The following is a 13,353-nucleotide window of genomic DNA, read 5'->3' as shown; positions in this document are numbered from 1 at the left end:
GACTTAAATACATGACCTGAAACTATAGAACTCCCAGAAGAAAACACAGGGGACAGCTTGACATTGGTCTTGGCAATGATTCCATGGGTATGACAACAAAATCACAGATAACAAAAACAAAAGATAGACAAGTGGAACTGTATCAAACTAAAAACCTTCTGCACAGCAAAGGAAACAGCCAATGGAGTGAAAAGACAATCAATGTGATGGGAGAAAATATTTGCAAACCATGTTTCAAAAATATATAAAGAATTCCTGCAACTCAATAGCAAAACAAAACAAAACAAAACAAAAACAAAAAAAAACACCCTAAAATGGGCTAAAGACATGAATAGACATTTCTCCAAAGGAGACATACAAATGGCTAAGAGGTACATAAAAAGATGTTCAATGTCACCAATCATCAGGGAAATCCCAACCAAAATCACAGTGAGATAACACCTCATACCTGTTAGGATGGTTATTATCAAAAAGTCAAAAAAGATAAATGTTAACTAGACTTATTGTGGTGATCAGTTTGCAATATATACACAAATATCAAATCATTATGTTGTATATCTGAAACTAACATAATGTTGTATGTCAATTACACCTCAATAAAAAAAAACAACAGTCAAGAGATAACATGTTGTGCAGAAGAATGAAACTAGACCACTTTCTTACACCATTCACAAAAATAAACTCAAAATGGATGAAGGGCCTAAATGTGAGACAGGAAACCATCAAAACCCTAGAGGAGAAAGAAGGAAAAAACCTCTCTGACCTCAGCTGCAGCAATTTCTTACTTGACACACCTCCAAAGGCAAGGGAATTAAAAGCAAAAATGAACTATTGGGACCTCATCAAGAGTGCCGTGTTTCTGCACTGCAAAGGAAACAATCAACAAAACTCAAAGGCAACCGACAGAACAGGAAAAGATATTTGCAAATGACATATCAGACAAAGGGCTAGTATCCAAAATCTATAAAGAACTCACCAAACTCCACACCCGAAAAACAAATAATCCAGTGAAGAAATGGGCAGAAGACATGAATAGACATTTCTCTAAAGAAGACATCCGGATGGCCAACAGGCACATGAAAAGATGCTCAATGTCACTCCTCATCAGGGAAATATAAATCAAAACCACCCTGAGATATCACCTCACGCCAGTCAGAGTGGCTAAAATGAACAAATCAGGAGACTATAGATGTTGAAGACGATGTGGAGAAACGGGAACCCTCTTGTACTGTTGGTGGGAATGCAAACTGGTGCAGCCGCTCTGGAAAACAGGGTGGAAGTTCCTCAAAACATTAAAAATAAATCTACCCTATGACCCAGCAGTAGCACTGCTAGGAATTTACCCAAGGGATACAGGAGTGCTGATGCATAGGGGCACTTGTATCCCAGTGTTTATAGCAACACTTTCAACAATAGCCAAATTATGGAAAGAGCCTAAATGTTCATCAACTGATGAATGGATAAAGAAGTTGTGGTTTATATACACAATGGAATACTACGTGGCAATGAGAAAGAATGAAATCTGGCCTTTTGTGGCAACGTGGATGGAACTGGAGAGTGTGATGCTAAGTGAAATAAGTCATACAGAGAAAGACAGATACCATATGTTTTCACTCTTATGTGGATCCTGAGAAACTTACAGAAGACCATGGGGGAGGGGAAGGGGGGAAAAAAAGTTAGAGAGGGAGGGAGGCAAACCATAAGAGACTCTTAAAAACTGAGAATGAACTGAGGGTTAATGGGGGGTGGGAGGGAAGGGAAAGTGGGTGATGGGCACTGAGGAGGGCACCTGTTGGGATGAGCACTGGGTGTTGTATGGAAACCAATTTGACAATAAATTTCATATTAAAAAAAAAAATTCCTTGCTGGAAAAAAAAAAAAAGATAACATGTGGATGAGGATGTGGAGAAAAGGGAATTCTGGTACAGTATTACTAAGAATGTAAATTGGTTACAGCCCTTATGGAAAAAAGTATCGATATTTCTCAAAAAATAAAAAATAGAATGACTATATGATCCAGCAATCCCACCTCTAGGAATTTATCCAAAATAATTGAAATCAGGATCTCAAAAAAGATATTAGCACCTTCATGCTTATGACAGCCCTATTCACAATAGCCAAAATAGGGAAACAGACTAAATTTCCATTGAGATATGAATGGATAAGGAAAATCTGATATATACACACAATGGAATATTTAGACTTTAAAAAAGAAGGAAATTCTGCAATGCATGACAACATGGATGAACCTTGAAGACATGATGCTAAATTAAATAAGCCGATCTCAGAAAGACAAACATTATATGATTTCACTTATGTGAGGTATCTGAAATACTCGAATTCGTAGAACCAAAGAGTGGAATAGTGGTGGCCAGGGGTTGAGAGTAGAGAGAAAATTAGGAGTTACTAATCAAGGGGGCATAAATTTTAATTAAGCAAAATGAGTAAGTTCTAGAGGTCTACTATATACATTGCACCTGTAAATTATACTGTACCGTATACTTAAAAACTTGTCATGAGAGTCAATCTCATATTAAATATTCTTACCCCAATAAATGAAATTTTAAAAAGAATGAAATACGGCAATTAAACAGAAGCGAGCATCAGAGAGGTAGCACTTTTTAATTTTAAATTCTTACTCATTTATATGTTTCCATGATTTTATAAATTCAGGTTTGTACTACTACATACATACTAGCATAACTAACATAAAAATACTGGCAATATTGAGGACTAGCAAGGATGCAGAACAACTTGGTCTCTTATGCATAATGCTGGGAATACACAATGGTCCCACCACTACGAAAACAGTTGGTCAGTTTACTATAAAGTTGAAAAAAGACTTAGCATATTTTCTAACAATCCTATACCTGAGTATTTACCCTAAGGAAATGAAATTTATTTCCACATAAAAGTCTGTGCACAAATGGTCATAGAAGTTTTATCCGTAATAGTCAAACACTAGAAACAGCCCAAATGTATTCATGAATAGTTAACGAACTGTGGTACATCCCTACCGTGGAATACTACTCAGCAGTGAAAAAGAACGTGTTCGTATGTGCAACAATTTGGTTAGGTCACAATGGAATTATGCTGAAGGAAAACAAGCCAATCTCAGGTTACATCCTGCATGGTGCCATTTATATAACACTTTCTAAATGACAAACTAGTGACAGAAAACAGTTGTCAGGGTTTAAGGTGGAGGGGAAGGTGACACTATAAAGGGGACACGGGGGGAGAGTTTCTTTGTGGTGATAAAGCAGTTATGTATTCTGATTATGGTAGTGCCTTCATGAATCTACATATGTGATAAAATTTCATAGTACTACACACACACACACACACACACACACACACCAAAAAAACAGGGGTGCCTGGGTCTGGGTGGCTCAGTCAGTTCAGTGTCTGACTCTTGATTTCGGCTCAGGTTATGATCTCCCGGTTCATGGGATCAAGCCCTGAGTCAGACTCTGTGCTGACAGCGCAGAGTCTGGTTGGGATTCTCTCTCCCTCTCTCTCCCCCCCTCCCCTGCTCTCTCTCTCTCTCTCAAAATAAACAAACATTTTTTAAAGAAGTGCATGTAAACACTGGTGTGAGCTGAGTAAGGTCTGTAGCTTAGTTAGTAATATTATATGAATGTCCATTTCCTGGTTTTGGTAATATCATGGTTATGCAAGATGTTATCCTGGGGAAACTGGGCAAAGGGTGGATAGGAACTCTCTATACTACTTTTGAAACTTCTTGTGTATCTTGAATTATTTCAAAGTAAAAAAAAAAAAAAAAAATTAACAATGTGAAAGCCAAACAAAAAAGCAATTCAACTTCGGTCGATTCCAGATGAGATGCTCTAGAAGGGCAGCAATCCAGTCCACCTAATTTGTCATTTAGGACCATGCTTGGCTCACCCAGTTCTACAATGGTCTTCCTGGCTCCACCATTTACTAGCTTTGTGACTTGGGGAAGTCATTATCTGTGCACCAGCTTCCTCATCAGCAGAAGAGAAATTCTAACAGCTCCTGCATCATAAGATGCAGGTTAGGATTAGAGTGAATAATACCAAGTGCTTTGGATACGTTATAGGAGGAGGAGTTGTTTCATGAAGGGACATATACATCTGGACTCCCAATATGTGATGTATGCAAAGCAGTCACATGACTGGGCCTCGCGTCTTATCATGATGGTTAGCCAATATTTAAAACAATATGAACTCCTTGCTTGCATAATAATGTCTACAATACCTACGTTTTCCTTTTTGGAAAACTTTCTCTTTACAAACTATCTCTCTCCCCAGAAATTTGGAATGTATGGAACTGTAACTGTCTGCCCTTTCTTTTAGTGCAATGTTCTTTAAAATTAGAAGGAAGACTTCCACTAAAGGATTTTGTGACATTTTTTCCTTGATTCATATTTCATTTCTAACTCTCCTAATATCCTCTTTGTATTTCTATCATTTCATTTAGATACATTTGATTATAATTTGATTTGATTATAATGTCCATGTCTGTTTCCTTTCTGAGATGTGAGCTTGAGGTCAGGGCCTGCATGCTTTTATTTACTAAACATAGAGTAACTGAGCGCCTACCATGTTCCAGGCATTGTTCTAGATGCCGAGGATACAGCGATGAACAGACAAATGCCCTGGTGTCGACAGTCGTTACTGGCTTGTATAGAATTCTTTGTATTCTTGGCTCTTGGCTTAGTGCTTCACCCATAGTAGGTGCTCACATGTTTCATGGATGGATGAATGGAGTGACAAAATGAATATTTCTGTTGATGGGTACCCTGTGTTTAAACAAAAGGGGCCAAAACCTGGCACGAAATTGTTCTAACTTCTAAAGAGAATGAGACACAATTGTCATAGGACTTTTGGAAACGAGCTACCTATGTCCCTCTTCTGCCTCCTTCATGGGATTTCTAGTTTGGCATCTTCCTATGGACAAAGCACTAGGTGAGTGAAAACAAGACAATGCCAGAGCAGAACAGAAGCGTCTCCTTTGGAGAGACGAACAACTATCAAAAGACTCTCAAGAGATCTTTGACCTTTTTCCTCCTGAAGATCTTAATTATGAGTGATTCCTGTACTGAGAAATATAAAAAGATGAGCCAGAAAATAGCTGCTATGTTCCACCTCTCTGAACTTCTCGGTTTGAAGTCCCTCCATCTAAATTTTGCGTTAATTAAGTTTGTTGGGAGCCAAGTCCGGGAAAAGAATCTAAAATCACAGAGGTTGGGGTTGGCGGTGGGCAGAACGAGACCCTGTCTCCCTTTTGCAGATTTTACAAAAACGCCCCTCACAGAACTATTACTAACATTTTAAGCCTGGTTCATGGGACTCTTACCTTGCTCTTCACGGGTGTACATTCCCTGGATGCCTTAGAAATATTCTAAAAATAGTTTTTATTTATAATTTTTCAAATTCCACACACAATACACACACATGGTGCAAAACTCAAAAGTCTCCAAAGAACAAACTGTGGAAAGAACGTGTCCTTCCTTTCCTCTTCCTGTCCCCTGGATAGCTCGTTCCTTTCCCCAGACGTATCCATTGCCATATTTTTTATATCCTTGTGAGGTACTTTATGAAAAGCTGTTATTTTGGAAATAGTGAGGCTCTGGCATCCAACATGCTTCACATATTCGGCTACTTGAAGTCAAATAGCATAAAAACTGTTTTAGATTTCTAATGCAAGTAACTCTTGGTCAAATCGCTAACTTCATTTTCCACCTGCTTTCAAGAAAAGAGGCCAAAGAAGTATCTCGGAATAGTGGACGAGTACTGGCAGGGACTGAGGTAACTGGGGTCTGCCATGAAGTAGCAGAAATGAGCCTAGCTTCCCACCTGAAAACCGCAAGATTTCTAGACAATGTCCAAGTTTCCTTACAAAGGTAAGGGCCACAAGTCTGCTAAACAAGAGACTGATCACATCTCCTTTTCTCAAATCGAAGTGTAAGATAGGTACCCGATACATCTACAGGACCGTACATCGAAACTGACACTCCCATAGCCCAGGTGCTACCCACAGTCTGAGATTCTATGACATAGTCAGTGCAGTTATGACTCATCAGATCTTACTTTATTTTTTGAAAATTGGCAAACCTTCAATCAAATAGATATAGAAACATAAATCAGAAAAACATCACATCCCAAATATTCTTGATTAATCATACCTTATACATTATGCTCAAAGTCATGAAGAACTGGTCAGTTGCATCAATTAATTGTTCAGCAGTGCAATTAAGCCTTAAGATGTTGCCCATCCTTGCTACGTAGCGTATCAGTTCTTGACAGTTACATGTAGTTTTACAGTACGGTTATGGGTTCTAAAGCAAGCCTGCAGAGTTGAGTGGGACGATTTATAGCAAACTCACAATTGCAGATTTCCGAGTTCGCTCCCTGTAAGATTTATCCATCAGATCTGGGGTGAGGATTGAGAAGCACTCTCTCTTCACAAACTCTTAAATCAGTGGCTGCCCAAGCTGACTGACTACACATTGGCATCTTTTGGGGAGCTTTAAAAATGCTGATTCCTGGGTTCCAGGCCCTTAGATTCTGACATCACCGGTATGGAGGTTGGCCTTGGCACTGGATTTCCCAGAGCCGCCCCCTGCTGATTTCGATGTGCCGCCGGGATCAAGAACCACTGCTGTAGATCTTGACCAGGACTGCCTGATTCTGGAAATCTCTTTGGATCATCGGAAATCGTTTACTTCTCTCATTTGGAAATGGTGTCATCTTCTCCCACATCAGCACTACTCTTTGCATGAAAACGAGGCCCAGTTGCAGGCTACTCAATGTCGATCTAGAGACCAGCAGCATCCACATCACCTAGGTACCTATCCCCTCACCAACTGAAACAGAATCTGCATTTCAACAAGATCCCCCAGTGTTTCATGTGCTCATTAAAGTCTAAGGAGCACAACAAAGAGGCTTCCAAGGATGCATTCTAACAACCTCCTGGGTGCGGTGACAGCCCACAGTGGCAAGGATCTCAAGCACTGAGCCCAAGATTTTTCAGAAAAAAAAAATATGGGAGACACTTGTTCTGTATTTCACGGGAAACCTTCTGAATTGCACTCTCTGGGAACCTGCCTTTAGAACAGACTGCTCATTCCCAGGTGATTATTTACATGAAAGGTTGATAACCCAGTGAAGCACATCCAACTTTTTCCCAGAGTAGGAGATATTTTCTCCTTGGAAAAGCAGCCAGATCTAATTGTTTAAGAGCTCTTCTGCATTTCACCTAAATTGGCTTAGAGGAAACAGTATTACTCTCTAAAGAAAAATAAATTGTCTCTTCCTTAGCCCTGCAAATAGCTGAAGATAGTCTTTCCCCTACCCAGATGATCTTCGTAGTCAAGTTTAGATTTCTCAACAAATGCTCCTGTCTCTGTTTCCTACTCTTCTGGTTATCCCTCCAACCCTGCATTGGAAACCTAGTTTAGCACAGCCCTCAAAGTAAGCTAGTTCACACCAGAGAAAACCTCCAAAGTGAGCCACATAATATATAAATCGGATTGTCATCAACTCTGACCAGAACATTATATATTTTTTTTAATAATGCAGCTTGGGTTTCTTTTGGGGGTAGGTGGAAAGCTATGTATTATATTAACTCAATATTAAGCTTCTGTTTAACCCTAACTTCCATGTCCCTTCCCCTTGTATCATCAAAAGATGCTACCCCCTTCTTACACTTCCACAATTATTCATTGAACTTAATTAAGTATAAGGCTTTCTTTATAAGCCACATACATTTCATCACTGTGATCTCTGTATCCATGGCTTCAGCCTGACAAAATATTTCTGGTTATCAGTCCTGAATAAACGCTTTTGGATTCAGATTCAAGTCTGATCTCTACCACTCTGTTGTAGAGCCTTAAGCAAGTTCCTTAGCCTTTATAAGCCTATTCTTCATCTATAAAATGGGTACAATAATAGTACCTATCTTAAAAGGTGGTTATGAGGTTTCAGTGAGATATTGTAAAAGTCACTTTGTAAAGTACAAAGCTGTAAAGGTTAAGAAAATAATGATCTCCAAGCTAAAAGTAACTTACAAACTTAATAACTATAACACTGATTTGTTTTCAAGCCCCACAAAAAATAAGTCGCAGTCTCCAAATCCTCTGAAAAACCCATCTGTCTCCTTCCCTCCATCACCGACCTATCCTAGTTTGTTTCCCTTTTGAAGAGTTTCTGTCTTCTGTTCACAAAAGAGGAAGGGAAACCTGGCCTGAGAACCATAAAACCACATACCAGAATTGTTCTCTAGAAACCAGCCACATGGGAGTGGATGAAAGCAGAAGACCCCTTCAATGTCCCTGACATGGGTGTCAAAGTGTCCAGACAGGGCACCCACTTCCAGTTTCTCACCGAAAGAGGAACTCCAAATTGCTGATGTCCTGGCCACTGGAATTCTATAGAGCCAGGGTTCCCAAGCTAAGGAGATATGATAACATATAATAAAAAAATAATATATATAATATGATGTAATACATCCATCATCATGAGACTTTACCTTACCCTATTGCCCAGAAAGCCCCTTGAAGTTACTCAGGGGCAATGAAGTTTCACACAGAAGCCTGTGAACTTGTACAGACCCCCTCCACCACCAACCCCCCCCGGCCCCCGCGAGTGGTAAAATTCCTAGATGGAAATGAGTAAGAATACACTCCAGGACCTATGTCATCGTTTATACCTTTCCACCTCCAAATCCTCTTTTCTTAAAATAGAGACAAAATAGGAGCCTAAGATTTACCCCCAAAAGACTAGGGAATGCTTGGTCATCTCTAACACTTGGTCATCCTTCTCTCTGAATTTCCAAATACTCTTCCAGACACAAAGCTCTGCGAATCTGCATGATTCACAGGTCAGAAATGCAGAGATTTTTAGAATACACACATTTTTTCCAAGAGGCTAACCAAAGAGTTGTAATTTGAGCACATGTACAAGGCTAGTAGTAAATACACTCAAACTACTCAAGTAACAAACACCTAATATTTATTAATAAATTAGTACACTTGAAGGCATTTTTTCTGCTATCAGTCCCTCCCCATGACCCACAAACCCCGCCCACACAAAGGGAGTCCACGCCACCTTTGCATTAGACTCTGGCAACTGAGCGTTATTAGAGAGCATGTTTATAAATGGGAGCAGAGTTGCAAATATATCAGACAAGAGCTCTTACAGCTGCAGCCACTTTTAATTAAAGTGATTGAATGACAAAGGACACCCACCAAGACCAAGGCCTCGAGGGCAGACTGGACCTACCGACTACGTGTGTATAAAAAAACAAGACATCTTTTAAAGCAAAACTGAGCAAATCCCCTATGGAAAAAGGTGCCACGGGCACTCAGTTGTGACTTTCCAAAGTGCAGCAATACGTTCCAGAATAGCTCAATTCCTAAAAGATGAAGTTCAAGTTCTTTGGTGGCCCAGGTGTCAAGCCACTTAAATAGCAAGGTCTGATGGCTTGAGGATTTCATGTCTCCAGCCCAGAGCATCATTAGCATAAGAGGGGCACAAGTAATCAGGCATTCTACACGGTGCCCAAGTGAAAATCATACAATCAGCAACAGTGTGGTCAAGTTTCAGCCATGAATATGAACTATACAACAAGGCATATTAAAACGATAACTCAAAATCTATTGCATTACAGTAACGCAACGGGGTATTACACTTCTTTAACCCTTAAGAAAATTTGTAAATTACAAATAATAATAAAAAAAAGTTACAATTAAAAAATAAAAAGCTGATGTGGATGTCGAGACACGAAGACTGCGTATAGAATTCACAAGATGCCATTACACTTTTAAGAAGTTCAGAGCCTCACAATCCAGTGTGCAGGAAAAGCCACACTGCATCTGTGGTACATTAAGTGAATTTAAAGTGCACAGAACAATTTTGAAAACACATAAGAAGTTGAAACAGAAAATATGGAACCTAAAAAACTTTAGTGGTGGGTATTTTTCAACAGTGACACCTTGAGTAAGGCTTATAAACTAATTTCCTAGAAGGGTTAAAAAAAGAAAGAACTCAAAACACTGGCCATATACTCTGTTACACACACACACACACACACGCACACGCACGTGTGCGTGCACATGCACACACACGCAACTAGAAAAACAGAAACAAAACAAACAAAAAACCACCCTGCCACTAAATTGAGTAATTTCCAGAGTGCGGTATCCCTCATGGTCTACAATAGATCGGGAAGATGGCTATACACAGAGTCCAAGAGGGTCTGGCTGGCTTCCTGACTCTTGACTCCAATAATCTCAAATAGCCGGTCCAGCTTGTCCTCAGCCTGAGGAATCTCTTCAATCACCCGCAGCTCCTCAGGATTCAGAATGTGGAGCATGTCGTCAAAAATAGGCTGTAAGTCACAGGGGTCCAGGCGTACCTGCCGCAACACCGTGTCCTTCTTTTCTGCAGGGAGGACAGGGAAGGTAAGGGGCGGTCAAGGGACTGGACTGGGGAAACAGAACAGCGCTAGGAGGGGCAGTTCCCCTCTCCCAGGCCGTCCCCACCCCCACCCCAAGGTGTGTGAGTGAACCCCTGGCACATTTTAAACGATACAATAGTTTTTACTTGCATTGCGCTTAAGATAATAAGATCTGCCTAACAGAGAGCAGACAAGGAACCACTTGCATGGGTTGTTGACTGTCCTTAGCGCGACTTTTGTCTAGACCTAAAAGACTTCGGGATTCTTCTATAACTCAGCAGAATGCTGAAATACTTAGAGAAACTTAAGGAAACAAAACAAAAAAACCACTTTTCCATCTGCAATGTGTTTACTAAACAAAGATCAGTCCGCCCTTTTCCCCTCAAAAATTCCAAGTCCATGTAATCTGCTTATCTGACTTTCAAATTACATTGCCACATTTCAAAACTAAACTACAAGGGCAAAAGCACACAAATAAGAAAATACTGCTTCTTGGATCACACCTTACAATGAGACAAGGGACTGTAACGTATTTATTACTCCTCTAAAAAGCTTTCTCAAAAATATAATATGTAGCATAAAATACAAACTAAAATATAAATCTTTCCTATAAATATAAAATAGATAAATGTAAATAGGTAAGGTATATAAGAGAGAACATATTTTATAAACATAAACTACAACATAACATGCCTGCCATGAAATATCCAAAAGTGGGAAATTATTTACCAAAAGTACCAATCCTCAATGTTTAAAACCTTGTTCTCTGCAATGATTCTGAAGAGAGTGCATTTTAATTTGAGTCACTGAAACTTACACTTCTGACCCCCAAGATAGGTTAGACTCTAAATCCTTGGATTCTGCAAACCCGGTCTGGTAAATAATTTTCAAAAAAACCTGCCAGACAACATTTTATCGGACCTTCCCCGAAACACCTTCGATAGCATCATGAGGATAAAGGGCGACCAATGCAGGCTCTCGGCCAGATCAAAAGAGCCGTAAAGACTTCCTGGGTGGGTCCCCGCTGTCTGATGCCTGGGTTCCTCTGGGGCCAGCCTCACCTTGGGGTCTGTCATAGGTTTTCCTGGGCAGATCACTCCCGTGAGGCAACTATCTGGCTGTGAGGCTGGCCAGGGAGAAACCCCGGGGGCTCCTCTGGGGGAGGCTTAAACAATGAATATACCCTGCTGCCGTTCTGCCAACGTCTGTACCTTTGGTAATAAAGGAGCCCGTCCTGCTCAGAGCCGAGGAGCCGCTGGATGTGGAGTCACAGCGAAGAAGAGGCTCCGACTCATCCACGAAGAAGCCCTTGTTCTTGTCCAGCGGGGAAGGCTCCACCGTCAGCAGGGTGGAATTCTCAAGTTTCGTGTTGGGGCTGGGGATGGGGCTCGGGCTAAGTGGGCTGGGGCTCATCGGGAGGGCCAGTTTGTCAGTTTCCAGCTGTGAGGGGAAACAAACAAATAAAAATGTTTCTTATTATATACTTCAAAAACTGTAGAGGAAAACAATGAAATCAAAACACCCTCTCAGATGCTATTTTTGTTCCATTTACTATTTTATAGATGAATTCTGCCATTCTGACAGCCTGTAACTTACATTATTGCTAGACACACATACACACACGCTTTTTAAACCCTCAAGAATATACGTGGTTCTGGCTAAGCGTTAAGCATTAAAAATTAGGAAGCATGTGCACGAAGCTGTTACCTCACAGGAACGGAACTGGACAAGGGAGTGAACAGGAAGATCTCCAACTTAGAAAAAAATGGATTGAGCTGGTGTAGGTCTTAGATAACATCTAGTATGCCCCCTCTGTATGAGTTGAATTATGTCCCCCAAAATTCATGCTGAAGTTGTAACTTCCTGTACCTCAGAATATGACTGTATTTGAAGATGGGGCCAACTAAGTAAGTTTAAAAAGAGGTGATTAAGGTATAATTGGGTTCTAATCCAATAGGACTGGTATCCTTAGAAGAAGCCTTTAGAAGAGGCACACAGCAGAAAGACCATGTAAGACACAGGGTGATGGTTACCGTCTTCTACAAGTCAAGAAGCCTGAGGACACCTCAAACTTCTAGCCTCCAGAACTGTGACAAGATAAGCGTCTGCTGTTTAAGCTTCCAGTCTGCGATACTTTATTACGGTAGCCCTAGCAAACGAACACATCCTCTTTTTACAAGTAAGGAAACTGAGGTCTAGAGAAATGACATGACTTTCTTAATTATGGGCTCCCAAAGAGTAAGGGGCAGAGCTAAGACTCATTCCCATTTCAAAGCAGCTCAGGAGAACACCAGAGGCCAAAGCAGCTGGAAGAGAGTGAGGACCACCCCACTGGGGCCAGTATAGAGCTCCTAAGGACTTAATGGAGACAGTGAAGCTTGCATTCTGGAGGGGAGGGTCAGAAAGACAAAAACAAGGAAGCAAACAAACAAGATGGTTTCACATGGAGATGGTGAGCTTCATGCCCATTGGCTGGTATGCAGAGAATGGATTTTGGGGGGTAGGGGAGGGCGGGCAAGAAACAAAAGAGAGAGCCCAGTTAGGATGCTGCTACAGTGGCCGGGTCAGGTAAAAGCATGGTTTGTACCTAGGTGTGCAGTGGGGAAATGATAGGCGATATCACCCCGTTTTACAGATGAAATGACCAAGGTCCAGAGAGGGGACACAGCCCTTGGGAGAAGGCCGGTGCTCAACTCAGGTCTGCTTAATACCTCTACTTAGCTTGTCATCTGACACTCTGCTTTAGAACTCTGGCAGGCATTTGTGGCATCTCTTAGTCCATTGACTTGAATCTTTTTATTGGCTCTTCTGGCATGGATGAAAATCTGGGGGCCAGGGGGCCAGATCGCACAGGGCAGGGTTCAGGGAGTGCTAATCACCACTTCTTAGAACCCTCATGACTTCACTCAG

General features: G+C 40.9%; 1 protein-coding gene across 1 annotated transcript in view; it reads right to left on the bottom strand.

The window, feature by feature from the left end:
* Positions 1-2,603: 2,603 nt before the first annotated feature.
* The window catches only part of TNFRSF21 (TNF receptor superfamily member 21), a 75,756-nt gene continuing 65,006 nt past the window's right edge, over positions 2,604-13,353 (bottom strand). The window contains exons 5-6 of the mRNA XM_019457358.2: positions 11,655-11,883; positions 2,604-10,427 (exon numbers count right to left, since the gene is read on the bottom strand). Of these exons, the coding sequence (XP_019312903.2) occupies positions 10,198-10,427; positions 11,655-11,883 (459 nt within the window). The 3' untranslated portion in view covers positions 2,604-10,197. The remainder of the gene's footprint in view (positions 10,428-11,654; positions 11,884-13,353) is intronic.

This window comes from Panthera pardus, unplaced genomic scaffold (genome assembly GCF_024362965.1).
Source record: "Panthera pardus isolate Hobbes unplaced genomic scaffold, ASM2436296v1 HiC_scaffold_17, whole genome shotgun sequence".
NCBI classification, from domain to species: domain Eukaryota; kingdom Metazoa; phylum Chordata; class Mammalia; order Carnivora; family Felidae; genus Panthera; species Panthera pardus.
Note: the sequence above shows the minus strand (reverse complement) of the source record. Positions and strands in the feature narration are given on the sequence as shown.